Raw genomic sequence first — 25,035 nt, forward strand, 5'->3', positions numbered from 1 at the left:
CATCTACAATACTGACAGCCAAGCAGTTGTCTGTGATCCAATTGTCTCATCCCGATATTAGGACCTGGGCTTTAGAAAACATCAGGACACATTCTGTTTGTGCAAAAACACCAGTCAGGAATCTAGAAGTAGGGTGTCGAGGGATGTAAAGGTGATTGAAGATCATTCATCCTCACGACAGGGCTTAAAGGCAATTCCCTCCAAGCACTTTGAAAAGAATTCTAGGTGTACACAGGGGTTGTGTGCTTCCCGTATTGATAGCCATCGGAGTTAGGGGGCAACAGACTGGAACATTTCATAAAAGCGATAAGAGTTTGGAGTGGGTGCTTGGGATCTCTGAAATTGAAAATGGATTGATGGAGTGCAGGAGGTATCACGGAAAAAAAAAAGTTGATTTCATATCTTTTGTCTCCAGTGTTGTAGCTTCGCCCCATTGCAATAAGTAGCAGGACTGTAATGAGATTGTAGCCAGTAAAAGAACAAACCACCCGGTCCCAAATGATCAGGGACTGCATCGATATCTAAATTTAACACAATGCATGTACTTTATTTATAAATATAAAATGTACATACTTTTAAGACTCAAACAAAATCTCAGCATTGGAACATTTGAAGGGAATATTACTTGTTAAATATAATACGTGTAGCATTAAAACGTAATACATGCTCTGCAATTATTATATGGTGGAAATATAAATATATTGTAAATATAATATAATATTCTTCTACTGTATAAAAAAAAACAACATCAGTGTAAAAAAAAAGTATTACAAATATTATTTAACTCTGCAGAATCGGACACATAGACAGAGGTTATAGGTTTTTGCACAGGTAATGGGCCACTCATTGACCTCAATGACATGTCTGCGAAATGGACACTCCAGAATTAATGGATATTACAGATGGAGCCTGGATAGGGGGCTTTGAACATTTGATAGCAATTAATTACATATGACACAATTCCTATTTCACGATGCTTGATTATGTAACAGCCAGTTTTCTCTAATGCACTGTCATTACAGACTCTGACCCTTGTGTGTGATGAGGTTAAACACTCTATAACCACCCCTGCAAAGGTTAAGACTCTCGATAGTTCACTCCCTGCCTACACCCCAATTACATTTAAGGGGGAAAAAAAGTGTAACAGTTTAAAATGGAAATAAAGTAGTGGGGTAGATTACATAGCTCCAATTGGAACAAACATGCTCCAATATCCTCTGATTTATCAAGTACAGTTGCAAGAGTTATATGCTTTAAATATGCTTTAAAATATGTTCCCACCAATCAATAATAACGGCACATTAGCAGCTGCACTTGTCACTTCCATTGCTGCAGTTATTGCAGTGAATCGTGTCTGAAGTTTTTGCTTAATCCTCAGTTCCTTGCCCTTCATTTTTCAAAGACAGCCTGCAGGCTAGAGTTGGCCTTTGCTGACAGTGAATACGTTTTCCTTTCCAGGGTTTACTTTTATCTCAAGGATCATACTTTGAGTGGGTCAAGAGCAACGCGCTTGTGTGCACATCTATTGAGACTCCAGGTGGTTCTGATTGTCCTTACATTTGGCAGTTTTGCTTTACCATGAATTCAGTTCTAATGGAATTCTAATGTGTATTATTTTATTATAAAGCACATTTGTAAAGTACTATAAAGTTAGCACAATAATTACGTTCCTTACAAAGATGCTGCCATTTTCTTGTGAACAATACAATGGACGCTGAATTGTAAATCCCTGTTTCTGTCTCCATTTTGTGTTTCTCATATTTCTTTTTATTTAGAATGCAATGTTAATTTGAAAGTCCCTTTGGCTTATTAAATGGAGTGCATATATATGTATAATTAAGATAATCACATCTACATGTTCGGCTGTCATTTTATTTTGACTTGGTAATAACGTGGTAAAACATTAAATATGGAAAGCATTATGATTCTCTAAAATCTAATAAAACTGTACATAAACTGCTAATACAACACATGCATTCTAAATGGTATATTAAATTGACTGAATATCTGTACAACAATCCTGAAAAATATATTGTTACATTTAAGATGGTACTTCAAATATTTTAAGCTTTCTTTATTAATCCTACCTTCCACATTCTATTATTTTGTATTCATTGTGACTCAGCATCAGTTCGGGTTAAATCCACTAGAGGGCTATACAGGGTAACTAATCATCTCAACTGTAAGATTTAATTAATGACACATTAAACAGATAGTGGTTGTTTGATTGATTTCAATATAATTTTAGAGTATACGGATTTCATGCTTGTTTGCTGGGGTTTGCAAGATATATATCGCAGGCCAACTGTCATTTCAACCTCCTGTGAACCAATAGACAACTTGCATGTTTAAAATACCCCAAGTAATACAACTAATAGTAAATAGTACAGAATTCACCTACTCACAGGTTGTATTTCTAGCAATACAAATGAACAGTAACCAGCTTCACCTGCTTATCAACCCCATGTATTGACATATCAGAAAATATTTGGTTTTGTTTTTAACCTACAAAGAAGTATTAATTTGCGTAAATGGACCTGTCTTGTGAAAATATCACGTGTCATGGTTTATATTGTATATTCATTATTCTGTGTTAAAATGTCATGTAATATGAATGTGAAATACATTCTCTCTCTCTCTCTCTCTCTCTCTCTCTCTCTCTCTCTCTCTCTCTCTCTCTCTCCACTTTACGGTTCCTGTTCTAACTATGACATAGAATATGACATAGAAGATAAATGTATGTCATTGCCATGGAACCACAGCAGCTGAATGCAAGCCAGAAGAACTGATGACAAATTGATTTTGAGACAGCAAAACTCATCCAAATATTCTAGTAGGCACTGCTGTTTCAGTTTATCACATCTGCTTCAAACAGTTCCACCTTATTAATAAAGAATACATGAGTGTGCCATATTTTTGAACATATCCAGTAACTAAAATTAATATAAATATTGCATGAATTGATGTAAATTCATTCTAAATATAGTTAGCTGGAAAGTAACACGTATGGTCACAAATTCAAATATATTTCACAGGAATACCAGCTAAATATCTAATGGTTTCTAATTACTTTCCAATGAAAGTTCTTGTCATAGTTCTTGCCCCAGAAGTGAACAATTCATAAGAAATTCAAGTGGACCGCCATAAGGAATAGCAGCTGAAATTCAGACATATTTGCAGATGTTATTGGAAATGTATATATTTTCTTTTTGATATTTTAATTGAAGCATGAATAATATATTTAAATAGTACCACAAGAATATTTTCATGGTCAGTCTTTTCTGTAGCATTTGAAGGGTTAAGGTTCAACAAGAAATCTAGTGGACACTGCAGTCTGAAACTGACAAGTTCAGGTCCAAAACCTTATTCCAGATGTATTTATAAACAACTAAAATGGCAAAATAGTGAACTGGAATTGACAGGGTGATAGATTACCTTTTCTCTTCATTGATTAGTAAAGTCTGAAACAGACTGACAAAAATCAATCCTGGCCATAAGACTAAATCAATTCAGCACAGATTGTCTGACCTGTGGACTGCAGAATTATTAGGCAAGGACCAAAATGTAATTAGTATTATAATGACTTTGAAAGAAGAAAACTAGAACAGGATGACCTTCCCTAAAGGTGTCACTTTCAAATTTTCACCAAGATGTTATTCATTACCACCTTGCAGGAGTCATTATTGACAGTATGAATGCTTGCTTGACATGTTGCTATAACCAGCCATTTGTTGCTAAAAGTGTCTAAATAGATCTGGAACAATATTTACATTTTTTAAGGAACCAGATAGAAAATCAAATATTATAAGTTCTGGTTTTCAAACATTTGAAGTTATGATCTCTGAAATCTCAAACCAGGGAGCTTTTGGATACCTTAAGGAGTAAGCAAAGGGAATTTCGCTCTCCGCACATTATATTACTCAGAAAGGAACAGACAAAAGGCAATCTCTTTCTTCCGGCAGCTGGTCCCATAGGCCCAAAGCGTGCCCTCTGAGCGGCATATCAAGAAGATAAATGTTGGGCACACAGCTTCAAACAGGGCCTGCTCATTTAGAACATCACTGTGGCTCAGATGAATAAAGGGTTGAGGCCTTCCTAATGGAGAACTGCTGCTCTTGTGACAGGAGGTGATAAATAAAAACGTCACAATGCCACAGAGCGTATTTGGAAGTGGCACACCAGGCACAGTGAAATATGGCTGTGCAGTCTGCAGGAGCGTCCACACCAGAAAAATAAGAAAAAAGAAAAAACCAGAACAGCCACTTACTGTACGATTTTGACTCAAATATGTGCAAATTATTATTTTTCTTAGATTTGATTTCATTTGTTTTCAGTCCTTTATAAATCATTATACTAAAGGATATTTTTTTTTTACTTATATATTAAAACATGTTTGTTTTAACGGTTAGTATATATATATATATATATATATATATATATATATATATATATATATATATATATACACACAGACTGAATTTACCTAATAATTAAAGGCAAGCTAAAACTGTTTATAAACAAGACCACAAGACCGTAGCAATTTGCCATGTTCTATTTTGGCTAAAGATTACTGTTGTGCTCAGGATAGATAAATCAGTACAGCTTCTAAATAATGGCCATTATACATCTCATAACACATTACCTCTAGCTGGTACCTTTGTCAGATCCATGGCACAGATGAGACCTGTAATTATCTGGTGCAGAACCACAATTGGGAAGCAATCAGAGGCAATGTCTTTGTCATGCTCTGATGTGACAGGTTCTTGGCCGGAAAGAGCAGCTATCATTAGAAGATGGACAGATCCACGGATATGGTGGCTGCACCTTTCAATGACATCACAAAAAAGAATTCCCAGAGCAATAAGGTGATAAGTGGCGCAGATTAAATGTCAGCCCATACAAAGTAAAGGGCAAAACTGTTTTGATCGAAATGGCAGGTTAAATATTTCACAGAACTTCAAATGGCCTCACTTTTTTCATTAGCATGTGTATAGTGCTTGCTCACTGCTTATTCGTACATTAAAAAAGAAAGTCTATTTTTAATAAATGGTCAGCACATTTATGATCATCCATAACTTCAGGCTATCAGCCGTCAACTTGCCCTTTATGTCATAGAATTGTATAGTATATTGTATATTTTTTTAACTATAACTTGGCAATTTTTGTACCTATATTTATGCAATATACTGTTTAAAAGTAATGTATTTTCCCCCGTTCTTTTCTTTAATTTGCATGGTGACCTAAGCCTCATTCAAACAAAGGTGACAGGTTTGTGCTATTGTGCTCTTATAATATTTCAAAATAACATCATAGGCTATATTTAAAATTGTATATGCACTTACACAAACACCAGTGTGTTGCATAACTGTCAGATTATGAGCAATCATAAAGACTCTCTCTATATATATATATATTATAAGATGAAACAAGGTGTCATGATTCTAAAATACATGTAAATAATATGTGCCTGTGTAACGCTTAGTCAGGATAAATGTCTGGCTAAAAAATTAGTTAATGTCGAAGTCAAGACAACACAAACCTCGCTGTGTTCATTCAAAATGAAAGCCGAGGAGACATAAGAATAGGCTTTGCTATGTCTTAGTCAGGTGAAGATGATTGTTCAGTGTTTTTATCGTACTCAGAAGCACGCACAGCTAATAACATCTCTTCATCCCAGATTTTCTTACAAGCAGAACCAGCCCTGTAACAGCTATATTTCCCAGGAGGTCTTCAGCTCATTGAAAATGTAACATTGTGTCTGTGTGTCCTCTTTGACAAATTGAAGCTCATTGTGAAGGCTGCTGAATCAAAAGTGTATTTCAAGGTTACCTAAAACTTTTTTTTTTTTTTTAATAAATCAAACCAAAATACTTAACAGAATTTGTATTTGACCTAGCTAGAAGAAAAATACACACTTGCTATCTTAATTAAGAACCGAAGGACTGAGTATATACTGTATTATAATTGTCAACGCAAAGTAATTAGAAATTAAAAAAAAAAAAAAACTTTAGAAGAACCGAACTATGCACTATCCATTTATATTATAGTAAACATTTCTCAATGTCCCTACTATATGGTTTTCAGATGGCAATCCCATATTAACCACTATTCATTTTTTTTTCACAATAAGCCAAACACAGCAGGTTTAATTTGAAGACAAATAGTTAAAATTGTAGCGTATTTCAAAATATTTTCATACGTCATACGCAGATACATTTTATAAAAAGTGTCTGTCTGAAATATATATATATATATATATATATATATATATATATATATATATATATATATATATATATATATATATATATATATATATATATATATCAGACCAATTAAAATCCAGGGCATTAATATGAAACACAAAATAACTATAAGAAAATAAAACTATATATTAGACAACGATACAAGGTTAAATATGTATCCAACGATTCTGTGCACACTGTCGCTCAGACCAACATTTGACAAGCCGTGAAAAAACAGAAACACGTGGAGTTGTTTGCATCCACTAACCCGGAAGTTCTATCCTGGGTCAAGGAAATATGGCTGCGCCCTTGACTAGCATGTCTTGTATCAGCTAAACAAACATCTTCTGATTTTGTCGCCTGGAACACTCGGCATCTGTTACAGGAAAATGCAGAAAACAGAGTTTACAGCATCACTTCTGGTAAATATTATGTCTAAGCTTGAGTTTATAAGCCGCGTTAAGATTTAAATATTGTACAGGATATTTCCTAGCTTACACACAGTACATGGTAAAATGATGTGATTCAGTCTTGGCACAACATTTCAAAGAATTTGATTAATGGAGCCAGACGCTTTAATGCAGTAAAATGCAATAGTAGTACGATACTGCATATGACCGGTTATTTATAGTACTACGTACTTTTTGATAACTAATTAATCAGCTATGGTGTGTGTAGATCTGTAAAATTCTGGACGTGACCTTTAGTTGTATGTATATAGTTTATTCCCCCCAGTATAGCCGTGTTAATTTAAAGTGTGACTTTAAACTTAAACTTGAATCTGAACCAATGGATTAATATTGCATGCCACTGCTTTTGAAAGTCTGTTCTATTGAATGCTATATTTAGTATTTGTTGTGCATCTCCCAGAAGCACAAAATTGATTGCAGACCTGTGTTACGTTTCAGAGTCTTTTTTTATTGTAATAAAATCGTAATTTCACCAGCAGGCTTTTAAAAATTAAACTGCCACCAAGATTGCTCAAGTCAGTTTTAATCAAAAGTGAAGCAGCACCATGTAATTAGTTACTCACTTGGTTTGTGCAGTTGTTAAATTTGATCTGTCTTCCCTCAGCTGGACACGAATGCTGATGTACTGTAGGTAGAAAAGTCTGGGATCGATTTATGCAAACCGGGCATATAGATTAAAACCGCAATTATCTTATTGATTCGTCTATTGCTTCAGTATAGGATGCATACTGAAACTGGCCTCTATATCAAGCTTGTCTTTTTAAGTACAATTCAGAGATACTTTTAGCATACTGTCACAGGTGTTGGGTATTTTGCGAACTTTAAAAAAAAACAATTATTGGCCTAATACCTAAGGATAATTGGCTCTGAATTCATAGTGTGCTTTATTATTATTATTATTATTATTATTATTATTATTATTATTATTATTTTTATATCATGCTAGAAAGACCTACATACTTGGGCAGCAGTGTGGAGTAGTGGTTAGGGCTCTTGACTCTTGACCGGAGGGTTGTGGGTTCAATCCCCAGTGGGGGACACTGCTGTTGTACCCTTGAGCAAGGTACTTTACCTAGATTGCTCCAGTAAAAACCCAACTGTATAAATGGGTAATTGTATGTAAAAATGATGTGATATCTGTATAATGTATAATGTGATATCTTGTAACAATTGTAAGTCGTCCTGGATAAGGGCGTCTGCTAAGAAATAAATAATAATAATAATAATAATACATCAAATTAATATCAAACTTATTTTAATTCTATTTGAGTCATAAGATATGTTGCAGTCTCAAAACAGGTCTGTAATCATCATCATCATCATCATCATCATCATCATCATCATCAGAAGCTGAAAGTAATAGCCATGCAAAAAAAAAAAAAAATACTAGACTGACCTTGATTGCTATACAGTGTTTTTAATGTTGCTTGTTAGTAGAACATTTGTAATACATTTATTTTAAGGTGGGAGTAATATCAAATGCAAGATTTGATTTAAAAAAATGCATGTTTTAAATATAAATGGTATCTTCTGTAAGTTAAGCATAACTCATTGCTTTTCACACGTTTATAAATGTTGAGGATCAAATGTGCCAGTTAGGAGCACATCCATATAGTATTGATATCATTTTAGGATACAAAAAATTTCTGACAATAACAAAAACATTAATATTTGAAAATACACACTTTTGGCTATATTTTCAAAACTAGTATCCTGTATATTCAGTCTATAATCGATAGATAGAATAATAGATGGGCTTCTGTTAGTTACAGGAAAATAGGTCGAGTAATTTATAAACTGTCACAGAAACCCGAGATGGGAATTATTTTCCAGCAAATCACTGTAGAGGCCCATCTATTATTTTTTTTTATAATACATGGATACCCTTGTGATACTAATATTAAAGAAGACTAGGTTCAGCCGTACAGTTGGGTTCTTTTAAACGTAGTGTTTCAGTGCTGTACAGACGTTCTATGTCGTTATCTGTTAGTTCTTCAGCTTTATTTGGATGATTTCCTTTACCTTGTTTTAATTTCCCGTTCCTCTCCAATTTCTCTGAGATACGAATGTACCAGCATTACATCATTTTATTTTATTTTATTTTTTTGTATTCTCATTTTGTTGATGATTAATGAACATTTCTGTACTGTGGGTGTTGTCAAGTGATTGAAAACGAGACATTTTGTGTTTGAAAGTGATGGTCTTGAGGAGTCAAATGGGTCAAAGTTCAAGTATATTTTCCTCTAGAGGAATTATCACTTTTTGACGTCACTACTTTGGTATTATGCCTTTTTTTCGAGTGGCTCAGGATGCAAATATAGCCTTCATCCGTGTGTGTTTGTGTGTGTGTGTGTCTATATATATATATATATATATATATATATATATATATATATATATATATATATATATATATATATATATATATAAAAAAAAAAAAAAAAACTGAATATATAAAAAATTCAAAATCTAGTATGAACTACTGTACTACTATTATGGCTTCCAGTAGACCTTTGTGATAGTTTCAGGTGATGCAAAACTTATGGCCATAGCTGTAATTCACTTTTTTAATGGGTTTAATTTTGAACCTCTATGGTAAAGATGGACCCCCTGGTAATACAAACCTCTCAGTTCTCTAATTTGAGAGAGTTAAAATTGGTCCAGTAATGGTTTGAATGAGGCACAATGCACAAATTGCCTTCTGATGCCATTATGTTTGTTCACTGATAATATATTTTCATACAGAGATATACAGTAACATCTCACATGGGTCTATAGCATTTGTATAACATGGCATTAACAGCAGATCTTTGTATGACTGAGAACCAACTTCAGTTGTACAGAGTAAGAGCCAGGTTTGTACTAAGCATGCCTAAAACTGCAGCGTTAGGGGTTTCTCTAGATTCTTGTGTCAGGTGGGGAATAGTAACAGTACATGATGAGTGTTTGACCTATACTGACGTATAATATTGTCCTTCCAATGTTGTTTCAAGGCAGGTGGCTCTGCAGGGATGTGTGTGGACCTGGCACTATTCCCTCTGGACACCATTAAAACACGGCTCCAGACTCCCCAGGGGTTTTACAAGGCAGGTGGTTTCCGGGGAATCTATGCCGGCGTTCCCTCTGCTGCTGTTGGATCTTTTCCTAATGGTGAGGTGCCTGGGACTTTGGGTATTGGGTTTACGATATTGTATGAAGACCAGAATTAGAAAAGGACTGGATCAGGGCTGTCGTTTCAGCAGAACTAAACTGATCTAGAGCTAGAGTTCATGTAGAAATATATGATGACAAGAAAAAAAAAAAAAAAAAACCTTTTCAGACAACTCACTAGTTCTAGATCTGTGAAAAGTGACATTTATTTTAATTAGACCTATATGTGAGTCATGGGAGAAGTCGCTATCTGAAAACAGACCATCGTCATCATCAGAAGCTGAAAGTAATAGTCATGCAACACAGAGAACAAAGAGAAAAAAAATGCTAGGATGGCCTTGATTGCTATAGTTTTTAAAGTTGCTAGTTTATAGAACATTTTGATTACATTTATTATTTAAGGTGGGAGTAATGTCAAATGCAAGACTTGATAAAGAATGTGTATTTTCAATATATAGTAACATACTTTGTCCTTCATGATGTTATGCAGTATTTATTGTTGTTTTGTTTTCTTTTACATTTACTTTAAAAGGTTGAAGGTCAGCTGTGACAGTTAGAAGTATAACCCAGATCCCTGTGACCCACCTCGGGATGTGGGTCGACACGCTTTGAACCGGGTTGCGTGAGACAAAATACTTAACGGCCATTCATGAGCCGACGCAATAACAAACAGCCACGCCTGCGTGAAGGTTTCACTTCCGCAAGGAACGTTTCTGTTTATTCTGTTTAGCCATGTTTTGGTTGATTGAGACACAATGAGTCAGATTGCAGCAGGGATGAAGAAACATTTGCTCTAATCACAATTTGGGCCGACGGTTCAATCCAGAGAAGCTTGGATTGAAGTGTCTGTAACAAGCTGCTTCAGGGACATTGATACACGCATTGTGTACTTGCGTCTGTCACCCAGGTCAACCTTGCTTTATCAAAATCAGTGTGAAATCACATACCCGACCCGCATGACACTGGGTCCTGCCCGGGTAGGTTCTGACCCGGGTAGATCATGCCAGTATGAAGGGGCTGAAGATACTTTACATCCTTAATATTTGTAAAACAGTAATACATAAATAACATTTTCTTTTGGAAATAGATTGTATACAATACTGCATTGTTCTGTAGATGAGTTGATAAGTTATTATGATAAGAAAATAGGAATACCTCACAGGGGCCTGAATATGCATAGTGTGTGTTTAATTATGTGTAAAACATGCAATAAAACTGCAATGCAACCTGAGACTGTTAGCACTGGGAATTGACCTAAATATTGGCATAAACAGCAGTTCCCTGCTATATTCGAATGAGCAGTCTTGAAACAGAGGTGACCTTTATTGTACCAAATTGCGACACAACATGAGCACAAAACTGAGCAGAAACAAACACATCAGTATCTGGTAGCTTGGCCTTTTGCATCATGCAGGGCCTGAACCCATACAGGCATGGAATCAATGATGAGTTTTGACCACAGTTCATTCGCATTGGCAAGTAGTGGTAGAATTTTCCACGATTGTCTATCGAGGTGTTCCCAGACAGGTTTGATGGAGTTCATGTCGGGACTCTGAGGAGTCCAGGGAAGAAGCTGCAGCCACCTCTTCTCTTCCAGGTGCTGGTGATTCTGGATGTACAGCATGTGGGTCTGTTTTCCTGCAGATAGTGCAATGTAAACTGCTAAACCCCTTGGCGGTACAATGGTATGAGGTGGTTCTGAAGGATTGCAATGTAACATGCTTCGTTGAGACTTCTCTTAATGAACACCAAGTCGGTCTTTCCAAGGCTTTGTCGTGGAGTGAAATGGACCTGACAAACAAGTGCTCGTTGGGCACGGTTTGTGACTGTTGTTGGGCGGCCAGGCTGACATTTTCATTCAAAAGTCTCAAGATCTCTGGCAATCTGTAAAAGGTGAAACAGCACACGCCCTTACTCTCCAAGGCATGTTGTATACCTCTTCTGAGCTAATCAATGCAGACGGCTGATACTTCTTAATAAAGTCATACTGTACCAGGGAATAGATCATTAAATTGACCTTGGAATCATTTTGATAAGGACAACTATTTTGCATCAGTTCAGTCATCTCATTGGTTGACCTAAAGAAGGCTATGTCATGGGATCTGCTTTTTCACAGCACTGACACCTGATTGGTTGAGCTATTAAGGGTATATTTTGAAAAGCACTTGCATTTTGTTTCTATGCATGGGGATTTGTCATACTTTTCTACAAGCTGTAGGTGGTGACTGGACCTTTCATGATAATGACACCAGTAATGTGTCACTTTAATCCTTGTCCAGGGATTCAGGTTGTTGACATTCATTGTTTTGTAGTCATCATCTTGAAACTCAACATACAAAGATCTTTTACTTAGTCTGGGTGACAGTTTCTACTCACCCACGCTTTTGTGTCCATGCAAGAATATGCTTAGACTGTGCCAGCAGGTTAATTAATTACTGTAATTGTAACTAATTGGTCCTAAACAGAACGGTTCTGCTTCATTTCAGCGGCTGCATTTTTTGTCACCTATGAATATATGAAGGCCCTGCTTGGCAGTTCTTCATCTCCATACATGGCACCAGTTAAACACATGGCAGCGGCATCCCTCGGAGAAATAGTAAGTTATATATTTACTAGCGAAAGCTAAAGAATTTAGACGTTTATATGTTAAGGTTACAGACAAAATGTCAAAGATTAAAATATGTTTGGCTAATATTTTCAAAGCAGCTGGGTAAATAATGTTAGAACCCAAGTGCCTAATATTTTCCAAGCCGCTGGGTACATAATGTCTCATTACTTTCTATTGACTTAGCTGGGGTCTTATTCCAAAAGCAGCTACCATTAGTTTGTCCCCAGGGGTAGTGCTAGAATGTTGTTTTTTTTTTCTTCATGGTGTTTCCACAGTGCATATTTGTGTCCTATCTAATCATCTCAGAATACGTATTATTTTAAATGTAAATGTGTATGTGGGGGTCATACAGATGATGATTGAGTTAATAATGACTATGTATTATTACAGTTCACTTTTTATCAAAGATCATTTTATTTGATCTTTATATTTTGATACAGCTGGTCTGGTGTTAAAATATTTTTGAGCATTGATTTTCTATTTGTGTAAGTCATTTAATGTGATTGAGTTGCACACCTTCTATGCAGTACCCATAATACATAATTGTGTGTCTTTAAAAAAACAAACCAAAAAAAAAAACAGGAAAACAGGTTCAAAACAAGAAACGGGACCCCCGCAGCTGTTGCCTCTAATTGTCTTTCAAGTTTGTAAAGTAAAACAAATGTACAAATAATCATTGTGGGTCTTCCCATGGTTACATGACTGAAGAATCAAAGGAACATTCATCACACTGTCCTGCAGAAGCCTTAGTAAGCAGGATTTCGTTTTAGATGTTCCAGATGTACAGGGTGACTCTCTCACATCACCCAGCAGCTGCGTCTGTTGATGACTTCCAAGAATGCTGATACTTAGGGACTTGGTTCAATCCAGACAGACCCATATGTTGGGAAGGCATTCAAAAACACTAGCTGATGTTTAGACACATGGACACGCAACATTTCAGAATATTTAAGGTAGTTTTGAAAAGTTGTATTAATAACCCCAGAACATTTAGAAATATGGTGGATATTCTTGAAATCTATCTTCCACAACTATTAAACAGTCAATAGTGCTGAATTAAGAAAGACACTCAGTAAATTAAATGACTCAAGGTCTTTTTCAGTGTCTTCAAATGTTTGAATGGTTTGGGATTCATCCACCCCCGACTGATAAAATGTGAATAGTCTCTCAATGGTCACATTAAGAGAAGTGTGTGTGTGTGTCTGTGCTGATTATAACTTATTTTTTGTAACAAAAGTACCCTTTTCAATGTAATAAAAGGAACATTTTCATGAAATTCCCCCTTGTAAAAAACAAAAGGAAAAAAAATCTCACCTCGCATTTATGATTATTCTTTTAAATATTAAAATATATTTTTCTTTTTGTTTAATAAATGTAATGCTATTGTATGGCATCATCAGCCTAATGGTTTTTGAAAACCTGTGAAATGCAGTGATATTGTTTCCTAAAAACCCAAGTTTTTCATTTCATTTCTAAATTGACAATAAATTGGACCACAGCAGAAAGTGGTGATTCTTCTAACACCCCGGGTACGGAGATTACACACACTGACAGGGACTAGATTTGATCTGTAACTCTCTGTTATATGGCTGAGGTTTGCTGCTTTCAAAAACCATATTGGGAATACAGATTGCTGCATTTCCATTGACATATAATGGAATTCTCTGTTCACAGCAACTTAACACTTTCCTCAGGCCAATGTTTTAAAATGAAACACTGAAACTGAGTATTAGCTCCTGTGTTGTTAAGTCTTTGTATTCAAAAGATGTTCTAAGCAAAAAAACAACAATTGAGCCTATTGTCTTGGTAGACCAGAAAGCAGACTGTGCTCTTTTTAGATGTTTCTCAACCTGTTTACCTGTATAAATCAGTCTCTAAACAAAACAGAACAATATACTATAACTGTTTAGTTGTTGCACTGACACTAAGTCAGTTTTATGAACGTCACCTTAATATAAGCAGTTAATTAGTGAATTAAGTAATGTCTATTCATTTTTCGTATTGCTTTTTTGTGTGAGGTTTTTGCTGAAACTGCAGCACATGCTAATGAAGCCCCTGCACCTCCTTTTAGCCTTGTAAAGAGGTGTAAGGACATCCGTCAACTTCATGAACATGAAGAGGGGACCAGAAGACCTGCAGTGAAAACCTTGCAGATTACCAATGATCATAGCATTTGCAGAGGTTGTCTTGTCTTCTGTTTGTGATGTTGAATGATGGGGCTTCTCGTTAACGCAGCTTTCGCTTATCATTTGGTAAATACACCGTCGCTGGTTTCACAGACTCTGACAAGCACTAATTGTGGTCTACCTAATGTTACTCAGAATACCTAATAGTCTTAGTCTATATGTGTTGAATAATTCAGAGGAAAGTTATTAAAAAAAACAAACAGACTGTACTGCTGTCTCACTAGTTTTTGAATGGTCCCTCTGATACACAAATGGTTTGATGCACTTGAAAAGTGTTTAAATCTTTCATTTATTTTTGCCCTACGCTGCACAGGCAGGTTTTTGCATTCTATTTTTACCTAAACTCAGTGTTTCATTGTAAAGTAATGCACTTGGACATTGGACATCTAGCAGTGTAACAAAGGTAGTCTAGCACGTCAATAGGATCCACTTTGGGAGTGTGTTCTGGTTAATGGGCTTTCTGACAACTGTTTTGCTTTTTATGGCAAAATCAATGCGAGGGGGGTTAAATCTGCAGCCTTTCAACTTCCTGTCGCTTCATTAATAAAAGGTATATGTATGAAAACAGAAAGGTCCCATTTCATCATCCTTACCACTGGAATAAGAACATTGTTTTGAAAACTCGAGTATCTATGAAAAATGGAGAAGTTGATGTCTGGTGGCGGTATCAAACAGGTTGTTACCCAGACATTATGTCAGATTTATCTTCATTCCCATTCATTCGACGTTTTCTTTGAAAGCTCATTTGTCACGTTGAAGGAAAGGTTTTCTTGCATTTATAAACCTGGTCTCCCTGGGGATGTACTAGAAAATACAGTGTGACATGACAAGGTAGGGCAATTGGCAGCCGCTTAACTTGGAATGGCAAATAATCCATGAATTTCAACTGCGAAAAGGTGGCTTGAAATGATTTATTGTGCATTGCTAACTAAGCCATGGTATTCCTTTTAGAAATACATAATAATAAGCATACATTTGTGTGGCATATATAATATATATATATATATATATATATATATATATATTTATATAAAACAGTAGATCATTTTGAGGGGACACATTTTACCGTATTGATTTATTTTAAGATGTGACTATTTTTTTACATACTATTAAATTAACCAGCAATTCCAAATTCAGCACACTCTGCCAAAGTTATGTCTGCGTTTTTCTTCAGTATCACTTTTTTTAATTGATAGAAAAAGTTAAACAAAGTTTGCTCTATACCCTTGCTTACTGTGCTTGAGTTTTGCAAGTTCCCATGCATTACATATTTGCATGAATAACCCTGCCAATATGACTCTTGCCTAGATGACTTTTTGTTAGGGTTGACCCTGACCAAGAGCCCTTTCTTACACTGGTGTGTTATTCGTCAGTTGGTTGCTGTCATTAATATTTACAGCACAACACAGACGAAAAGTGTGGTCTGATCAAAAGCATGCTAGAATTAAGGCTAGAGCTGTAAATTGCTTGTAAATGAAGATTAATTGACTCAGAAATCTAAAAAGACACTGCCAACAAATGCATCATACAATTAGAGGCTGGACCTACAGTAGCAGATTAGAAGCTGTCAACCCCCCACCCACACAGTCCTCTGAAACTGCAAGAAAACAATGAAAAACAGCAATGTAAAAAGGGCTGCTAAAATCTGTGTAGCAGATACTCAAGTGTCTCAAATTCTTATACTGTATACTTTTATGTCTTGGTAGATGTCCCATTTATTTATTCAATAATATGTCTGAAATTGTTTTGTGTTGTATTTCCACACAAGCAGCCTCTTAATCTTTTTGTGAGTGCTCTCGAATTGTAAATGTTTTCTCAGTAATTTCCAGGAAATATAAATTGCATTTTAAGTAGGTTTTACACATGCTGCTTATCAGAGTGCAAGAAGGTTTCCGAGTAGAATATAAAAGCAGGGTTGATTTTGACCACAAGATGGCAGTATTGCTACATGTCAAAGAAACCACCGACTTTTGACTGTATCTTATCGGATATCAACTAAACTGCCCGCATATTTCAACAAAAGTCTGTAAATTGATCAAATTTTGTAGATGCTGTTAAATTATTGTTTTTAAAAGTGTATTTAATGTTGTTTTTCTTGTACAAAGGGGTATGAATCCCTATAAAATAAAAATATATATAAACAAATCTGGTTTTGAAATACAGAGTGTAAAGTACTACAGTATATATAAAATACAACCCCCACACAAACACACTTTCGCACACGCAAAAAGAGAATGTTTTGTAAGTTTAGTTAAATTGCATGTGACATAACAGACCTCGCACAGTACCATCTGATGGCTCATTATAGGCACTATAGCAGCAATGTAACTGCTAAGCTGCCTTCGTATTGCATGATGAAGCTCCACTAACCTAACCTAAAGAAAGTTGCATTGGAAGATCCAGTAGATGGCGCCTTGTTATGTTTGACATAAAGCAGTAATCTGTCTGCAGAATTCCACACTAGGAAAATATGTATGTATTTTTATAAGTGACCCTGTAGTGATGGTGTGGTGTGTTAGTGCAGGTACAGTCAACCAGTATTCATGGTCCATTTAAATATATATATATATATATATATATATATATATATATATATATATATATATATATAATTCATTCAAGTGCCTGAAGGCTTTTGTATTTCATAAGACCACTTGTATAAACCAGGTTTGACTATGTTTCAATTACCAAAATGAATTTCCAAACAGATGATTATAAACCTATTATTTTTAAATTTGAATGAAATTGGTTTGGCATTCCCCCTGTTGTTTGCTTGCTTGCTGGCTGGCTTGCTTGTTGAAGTTCTGTCTGATTATATTGTATCTTGAGATGCAAGCCTGCCCTCGCATACAGAGTCTCTGGATGCAATTTCTGAACAGTCTCTGAAATTATAATTTATTGTGTCGCAGAACGCTCCTCAGACAGGTTGGAGTATAATATTGAAATTCTTTTTTTATGCACTGATGCTGTCTTCAAGCAGGAGTAAACGCTCATCTTTCTTTATGCTTGAAATTGTCTGTGAATTTGATCAAATGTGTAATGAAGTGCTTTCTAGCTAGACTGGCCTTATAATGACTTTGCAAGCTGGGGGATGAAAGAGAGGATTTGCAAACTACTCTGAACATACAGAGAATTTGGGGATATCTATGTTCTAAGCATATCAATGGAAAATTGAGAAACCACACATTTTGGAGTGAAACAAACTTGTATTAAAAAAATAACTCTTAAAAACCTCTTAACTAGACCCATGATGGACAGGGTTGTTTTTAGTAGATATTCACAGTGGTTTAGGCACACTCCCCCCCCCCCCCCCCCCCCCCCAAAAAAAACTGACACATAAATGGTTAATGATACCATAATGTGCATGCACTATCAAATGAGTCATCAGCAAACCAAAAAATAGGGGCTTCCCTTTTGTGCAATTTTAATAATTTTACCATAGATTACACATTATTTTATGAACAATACTAAATGGGTTTTCAACAACAGGAAGTGGAAGCATATTATTATTTGTTTATTTAGCAGGCACCTTTATCCAACGCAATTTACAAAGACTAGGTTGTGTGAACTATGCATCAGCTGCGGAGTCACTTATAACAACATCTCACCCGAAAGACGGAGCACAAGGAGGTTAAATGACTTGCTCAAGGTCACACAGTGAGTCAGTGAGTGAGCCGGGATTTGAACCAGGGACCTCCTGGTTACAAGTCCTTTTCTTTAACCACCGGACCACACAGCCTCCTGAGGCTACATCTGAGACTACTTACTTTGGTCATGCTTGCTGTAATACTGGATTCAATATTGGCGTCATCTTTTTTTCAACTACCTAACGCACAAACTTGTGTGACAGAAACATTTCAAACCTTGCATACCTTTTGTAGTAAATACAAATGCCAACCACCTGTCTTGGCTTGACATTCAAACCCCTGTTGCACAGCTACATTGTGGCAAGTGATTATGCATTGAGCGTCTGACGAAGTGGATTTGAAGAGTAGTCCCTAGGATGACATTGCTTTCATTTCTCTTTCTTGTTGTACAATAACAATATTGCTGTTTTGTTCCTGCTCACCGAAGGATACCCCCCCACCTGCCCCCGTAGTTTTGATTCAAATCTGAGAAAGATCAAAGTTATTATGAAACAAAAATGTAAGGCACTCGGAGAATCAGAAGAAAATTGCTAGCCGTGGCACTTTGTGCCTCCTCGCTTGCTGAGATTGTGGCGCTGTGGAAGTCAGGAGGCCACGCTGGGTTCTTTGTACCCTCTCGGCTGGGGAGATTGCTTTTCATTTGCCTGACTCTTTAACGCTTCCTTTCTGCCACCTTATTAATACAGAATTAAAAAAAGGCTACCGTAAGGACATAAGGTGTTATGAAGCATGAATTGCTATAAATATTAATGCCAAACTTCAACAGTTGACAATTCATATTTTGTTGACATATTGGGGTCGTGTGTTATTTGTGACTCCTTGAATTGAAGTGGGCATGAAATTTTGCCTCTTTATAAACGACTTTTTATAGCCGAGCAAGTCTATTATGCTCTTACAATGGTCTGACGTGTTCATGTTTGGTTTATAAAGAGAACATTTCCCTCTTCTACAGGCTAGCTCCGGAATAGCAAGTGCTTATCAAACTAAATGGCCTGCTTGCCTATAATAAATTACTCTTGTGAGCTAGTTAACACACTTGACTTATTTGTTAACATGAAAGTGTCATGGTTCATTTAGTAATGTAAAGGCTGTTCACTATGTGATGCAATGTGACAGTATCTCAGTTTATTGGAATCAAATGACAAATGTAGCTAATATTAGGTTCAGATGTGGCTCATTTTTATTGTAGTCGGAAAATACAAAGTTTACAGACATTTGCCTCTGCCTGTGCAGTAGGATGGCTTGCCCTGTCAATCTCTCCCCAAGTCTTTGTAAGAATAGCCGGCACACACTGGAAATGCTGTGCCTTTCCCTCTGGAAGTTGTGACTAAAGTGGCAATTGCTTTTAAGGATTCACACATTCACATGACTTGTCTCTTGAGAGTTTGTCAGTCTACAGCTATGGCCAGAGGTTTTGCATCACCCTTTAGAGTGATCTAATTTTGCTTCATGAAGTTGAATGAAACCTGCTAAATAATGTTATGTTAACATAGCTGTAGGTACTGCACTGTATCATAGGCTGTCTGGTTCCTGTTAGCTATAATTGTACACTACTCTTAACCCAGCCAGTATTTGGCTTAGTTGACTGTTATAGTAAATGATGTTGAGCTTAACGTGTGTTTCAACCTGTACAAAACAATTTCCAATTGATGCCTGTCTCAAGTGCAGTTTGTATTTCAAACTGCCTTTATACTTTATAATCTTCTTCAGAAAGTAACTTGTCATTAGCATAGGCCTGGTTTAAATAAAAACTCTGTAATTTGATTTGTGCTGTTTTGATTTTATTAAATTGATGTGACTTGGCCTGCTTCGCTGTCGTGCCAGGACACCATTGTTAATGAATGATTTGTTTATCACTTCTTCTTCTTCTTCTTCTTCTTCTGTTTTTTTTTTTTTTTTTTCAGATAGCATGTCTTATACGGGTTCCTACAGAGGTTATTAAGCAGAGAACACAAGCCTGCCCGTCGTCCAGCACGTACCAAGTTCTTCTTGTCACTCTGAGGGAGGAGGTAGGAACAGAACATTAAAAATGAGTGCTGGCATTGGGCAGGGGCTTGTGGGTTTGATCACCACGTGGCAAGTCAAATAAATACCAATTCTTTACTGATATGCAATTCATTTTTTAGTTTATTATAATGTATTATTTTATAGTATTTTTACTTTTGATAACACTGTACACTGGTGCACCATGCGTAATAGGATAAACATGTAATTCTAATGTATTTGTAATATTTTTGAATACCTCTGTCTGGTACCTCTGGGCACCTCGTGCTGTAACTTGATTTGAACTCTGTGGATGATCAAGTGTGTGTTTTTACTGTAAAATATACATTTAAACAATGCCTTGTTAACTTATGATGATTTCTGATCTTGAGTTATTTTATATTTTGAATGTATCTTTTTTATCTTGATTTCAGGGTTTTCTGGGATTATACCGAGGTTATAAAAGCACAGTATTCAGAGAGGTAGGACGTGCTATGAATTATTGATAATTACTCAGTTTGCAGCCAAACATATAATTACATTTATTTGTATGCTGTTTCTGGGTTTTCTAATCATGTGATGACAAATATTAACACTGCTTTCATTTGCCAACATTGTCGTCTTCTGTTATTTAAGATAAATCTAGCAAGTGTAAAGGAGATTAATTCTGTGTGTTCAGGATTTTCACAAAAGTTATTTGTATGAAGGTGACACTAATCAAACCCTCCACCCCTCTATCCTGTACTTATTTTCTGGCTCACGAAACAGATGTTATTCACGCAAATTCCATCTGGACACAGGAAAAAAAAAAGGGCAACAAGCCTTTTTGATTTCTCCAAGGGGTTGAGAATAAATGAATAAATTTCAAACCTACGGAATACCGATTCTGCATACTAACCGATAGATAAAACACACAGTTACAAATGAATAGGATTCTCTTTAGGATTCATTTTGACATAATGTCAGGACGGTAATTAATTTTCTGGACACTATCTTAGCATGGGATGTGACCCTGTCGAGATAACTTTGTTTACTCGAGATGGCAGTGCTCCACAGGAAATTTAATTGGGGTCTTTTCCATTATGTATATTCATTAATGAACCTTCAAAACTGATTTCTGATTAAATATTTCTGGTTTTGGAGCGCTGGCCCATAAAATGAGAACAAATTATTGACAAATGAAATGCTGTTTCTTTCCAAAATGAAGCAACTCACAAGTGACCTTCTAGCTTGTCCTTTTTAAAGAAGATAGGTTTGTCCTTGCAATGCTGTGCTTTACTGTACTGACAAACATGCCAGTTCTGTCTCTGGTGCATTGCTTGAGTGGTAAAGAGACATCATTTATCATTGCAAGAAACAATCACTGTTCCATGTCTACTCCTGCCTCTCAACCATTACAAACCATGGCATATTTGTACATAGATTATGAAACCCCCTCTGTCTTAGAACCTAGAACTTGGAAGAATTACACACATTTTCTACATGTTGCACATGCTTTGTAAAGACTGACGGGTGAGTAGTTTCTTCAGTATTGGTTGAGTTGACAGGAATGGCCCATATGATGAATACTGTGGTTCAAGCCTCCTTTCAAAACTGTTGAACTACAATATTCATTTCAAGCCTAATACTAACTGCCTTAGTTATGCCTGCCGGAACGTATGGATCAAGACTAATATAGAGATATACTTTATGTTGCAATGAAAGAACCCCAGCGGTGCTGAGCAAAAATCCTTGATTTCAGTTGTAATCCCCAGTTCTGATCACAAGACGCCGAAGTTAGCTTGGCAATGATACACTGGTACCAAATATGAGGAAGTTGGTAAATACTGTACATAATTGTTGAGTTAATGGTGAAGATTTAAAAAGACGTTACCATTTCAGCATAGTATATAATAATCTTAATGTATTCATGTGGTTGGATGGCTCTTTGTCTGGAGGATAAAGGTTAAAAAACATGTCACTATATCTCAATGCTGCAATCGTTTATGAACCCATAATCTTTATAACAAAAAAATCAGTGTAAATGGTAAAAGAGCTACTGTACTAATATTTTTCAACCATTTTCTTTAGTTCAACATGTTTCTCATGAATAAATACTGCTACTGTATGAATTAGCTCTCTTGAAATAGCTGCAACCGCTTCTCTGTCATGGAAACGTCCCAATAAGTTATAGTGACATACAAGACGACACCAGTTGGCATTAAAGACATCATTTTGTGAGACGGAACAGACCTGGACAATGTGATCTGGTGAAACCATTCCAACCCCCGCCCTGGAATGTGTTCTGTATGCAGCTCGACAAACAGTTACAAATGTTCAAACCTGCAGGTACTACAGATTCTGTATTTTAGTATTACAGAAATAAATGACAGACAGTGCTTGCAATACTGGCAAAAAACAATAAACCCAGCTTGGAATTACAATGATCTGTGGTGTATAACAGAAATGTTTATAATATTACATACGATATCTGTAGTATTTGGGTATATATAATTTATATTTATAGCTGCTTCTGAATAACACTGGGAGCCATTATGCTAGAACAGAAATCAAGCAAACTGATTTTGCGGAAAGGCTAAAACCTGTTCCTGTTACACTACGTAGAAGCAAAACACTTCCCAGTCTGGCCTTTAGTTTGTGGTAGGGAGTATGTGGCAAAATACAACAAGCTGTATTTATTTACAGATTGTTTACACTTGACTAACAGTAGCTTCATTCATTAGACACCTGTTTTATAATAATGTGTATTGCTTATTTTACTGGCTTGGGATGAATAAAATGCTCAACAAACATTCCTCTCATTTGATTATCGCAAGTACTGTGTAGTAGGTATGTTCTACTTTGCAGCACGTTTTTTAGCACACAGCCCATGTAAGCGAAGGACTATTTTTCTTTTTTTAAACTCAAAAATGTTGAGACTTCCCTTAACGGAGCTTCAAGCTTTAAAATGTGGTATGCATATTGATGCTGCACACCAACAGGGAGCAAAACCCGAAAGGAGGACCCTGTTGTGAAAAGATACTTGGCAAATATTGTATTTTTTATTCATGTGTTCAGAAAAGCATATAAACCATGTGTGAGCAATTTGTGTGTACAGTATGTATGCAGTTTCACATTGCTGACCACCTGCTATCAGTCATGCAGAACACTATCCCATCTAAAGAACAGAGTTGCAAATGCATGGGTCACATACAGCCATTCATGGTATATAAATAAATACTTTATAATATACAGTATACTGAAGTAGTCTTGTTGTTTTACATATTTTTACAGATAGAACTATGCATGCATGGTTAGATGTTTGGTTTGCATAACCTTGGTACACAAATGGCTCTGTATTAATTGTGTTAGACACAGGTTTAATTTATTACAGTACGTTTGTATCCAATCTTTTAAAATTATTACTATTGTGAGTTAAAGACAAGTTGTCAAAACGTCTGTCTTCCAGACTGGAGTTTCTTTAACTTAACTCAGATTTAATTAAAGGTTAAGGATGAATTACTGAGAGATTCAGGAACTGGCTGCAGAAATAATGTAATCTGCCTTATAAAATGACATCTTTCAAGCTCTTGCAAGGTTTACTTTCAAAGTTCTGCCTGTCAATTAAAAAAAAAAAAAAACAGATGGACAAGTTTCCAGTATGTTTTTGATGTAGCCAGACCACTTTGGTCCAGATTCAGTGATACTTGGCTGTTACTTGGGTCTTTGAATATGTTGTACAGTTTTCTGTGCCTTAAAAGGGCTTCATTGCCAAGTCTGCCAAGGTCTAGACGTGATATCATTCAACCAAGTCTTATGGTGACTTTTAAGGTGTTCTTGCTGTTGTTAAAGAATAATTTAATAGATCTCCATTATAGCGATTTTTTTTTTTTTTGGAATAAAGTCAATTGTTAAAAATTTGGTTTTGGCCCAAGAAAAAGAGGACCCCTATTAAGCCACAAACAGCTGGTAGAGCTATTGCACTACATCTAATTAAAAGACAGATTAAGGGACATAGTTACAAAACTTAAGCTCTAGTAAATTGTTTGTTCCACTTTTTTTTCTTTTTCGTTAGACATTAGTTAAACCTGAGATGTTTGTCTCTTTCTAGTTTGGAATTTTTTTTTTTTTTAATTCACTTTAGACTGGAGCAAAAAAAAAAAAAAAAAGTCGTATGTACTCAGAATAAGTATTGCAACACAACGGAGAGTAGTGCTTAGTGAAAGGAAGTGAAGTCTGAACTGTACCTGGGAAGCAAACATTATTTGCACCCTGTCTGTCTAAAATAATAATCCGTTTCTGGAGTTTCAGTATTTATTTTTAAACATGCCTAAGGTGTTAGCTTTTAGATGACATATATTGAATGTTTGAACAGGAATGAAATAAGCTCAGAACTGGAACACTTGTACAGTATTTGGAGTGGGTGTGATGTTTACCATCAAGAATAACATCTTGCTAATGTAGTACCAAATGGCATTTAAACAAAACCGTATCTTAACTAAATATTTTAATTCTGCTTAGACTTGTCCTGCAAAGTAGGGGTAACATTTACAGTGTGTCACAGAACCAGTATTTTATTCTGATTTATTTTAGGCACACTTATCTGTGGTGTTTATGTAATGGATTTAATTGCCAACTTATTTGATAAATAGCAAGCTTGTACAAAATGTTTATTTGGTTTTAGAAATGTATTTGTAAGTATCTTGTAGTTCAATTTAAAATGTACCAGCTGTGCTGCTTTGAATTCTCCTATTAACGTATTATCTT

General features: G+C 35.7%; 1 protein-coding gene across 2 annotated transcripts in view; it reads left to right on the plus strand.

The window, feature by feature from the left end:
• Positions 1-6,490: 6,490 nt before the first annotated feature.
• LOC117411794 (mitochondrial S-adenosylmethionine carrier protein-like) overlaps positions 6,491-25,035 on the plus strand; it is a 57,986-nt gene continuing 39,441 nt past the window's right edge. Inside the window, exons 1-5 of one of the 2 annotated variants that reach the window (XR_009307454.1) lie at positions 6,491-6,667; positions 9,709-9,865; positions 12,352-12,461; positions 20,211-20,315; positions 20,724-20,771. Coding sequence is in view for 1 of the 2 variants with exons in the window: in XM_058988614.1 (XP_058844597.1) it covers positions 6,635-6,667; positions 9,709-9,865; positions 12,352-12,461; positions 20,211-20,315; positions 20,724-20,771 (453 nt within the window). In the remaining variant the exon portion in view is untranslated. The remainder of the gene's footprint in view (positions 6,668-9,708; positions 9,866-12,351; positions 12,462-20,210; positions 20,316-20,723; positions 20,772-25,035) is intronic. The other variant, XM_058988614.1, reaches the window with a different exon arrangement.

Source organism: Acipenser ruthenus, chromosome 16, assembly GCF_902713425.1.
Source record: "Acipenser ruthenus chromosome 16, fAciRut3.2 maternal haplotype, whole genome shotgun sequence".
NCBI classification, from domain to species: domain Eukaryota; kingdom Metazoa; phylum Chordata; class Actinopteri; order Acipenseriformes; family Acipenseridae; genus Acipenser; species Acipenser ruthenus.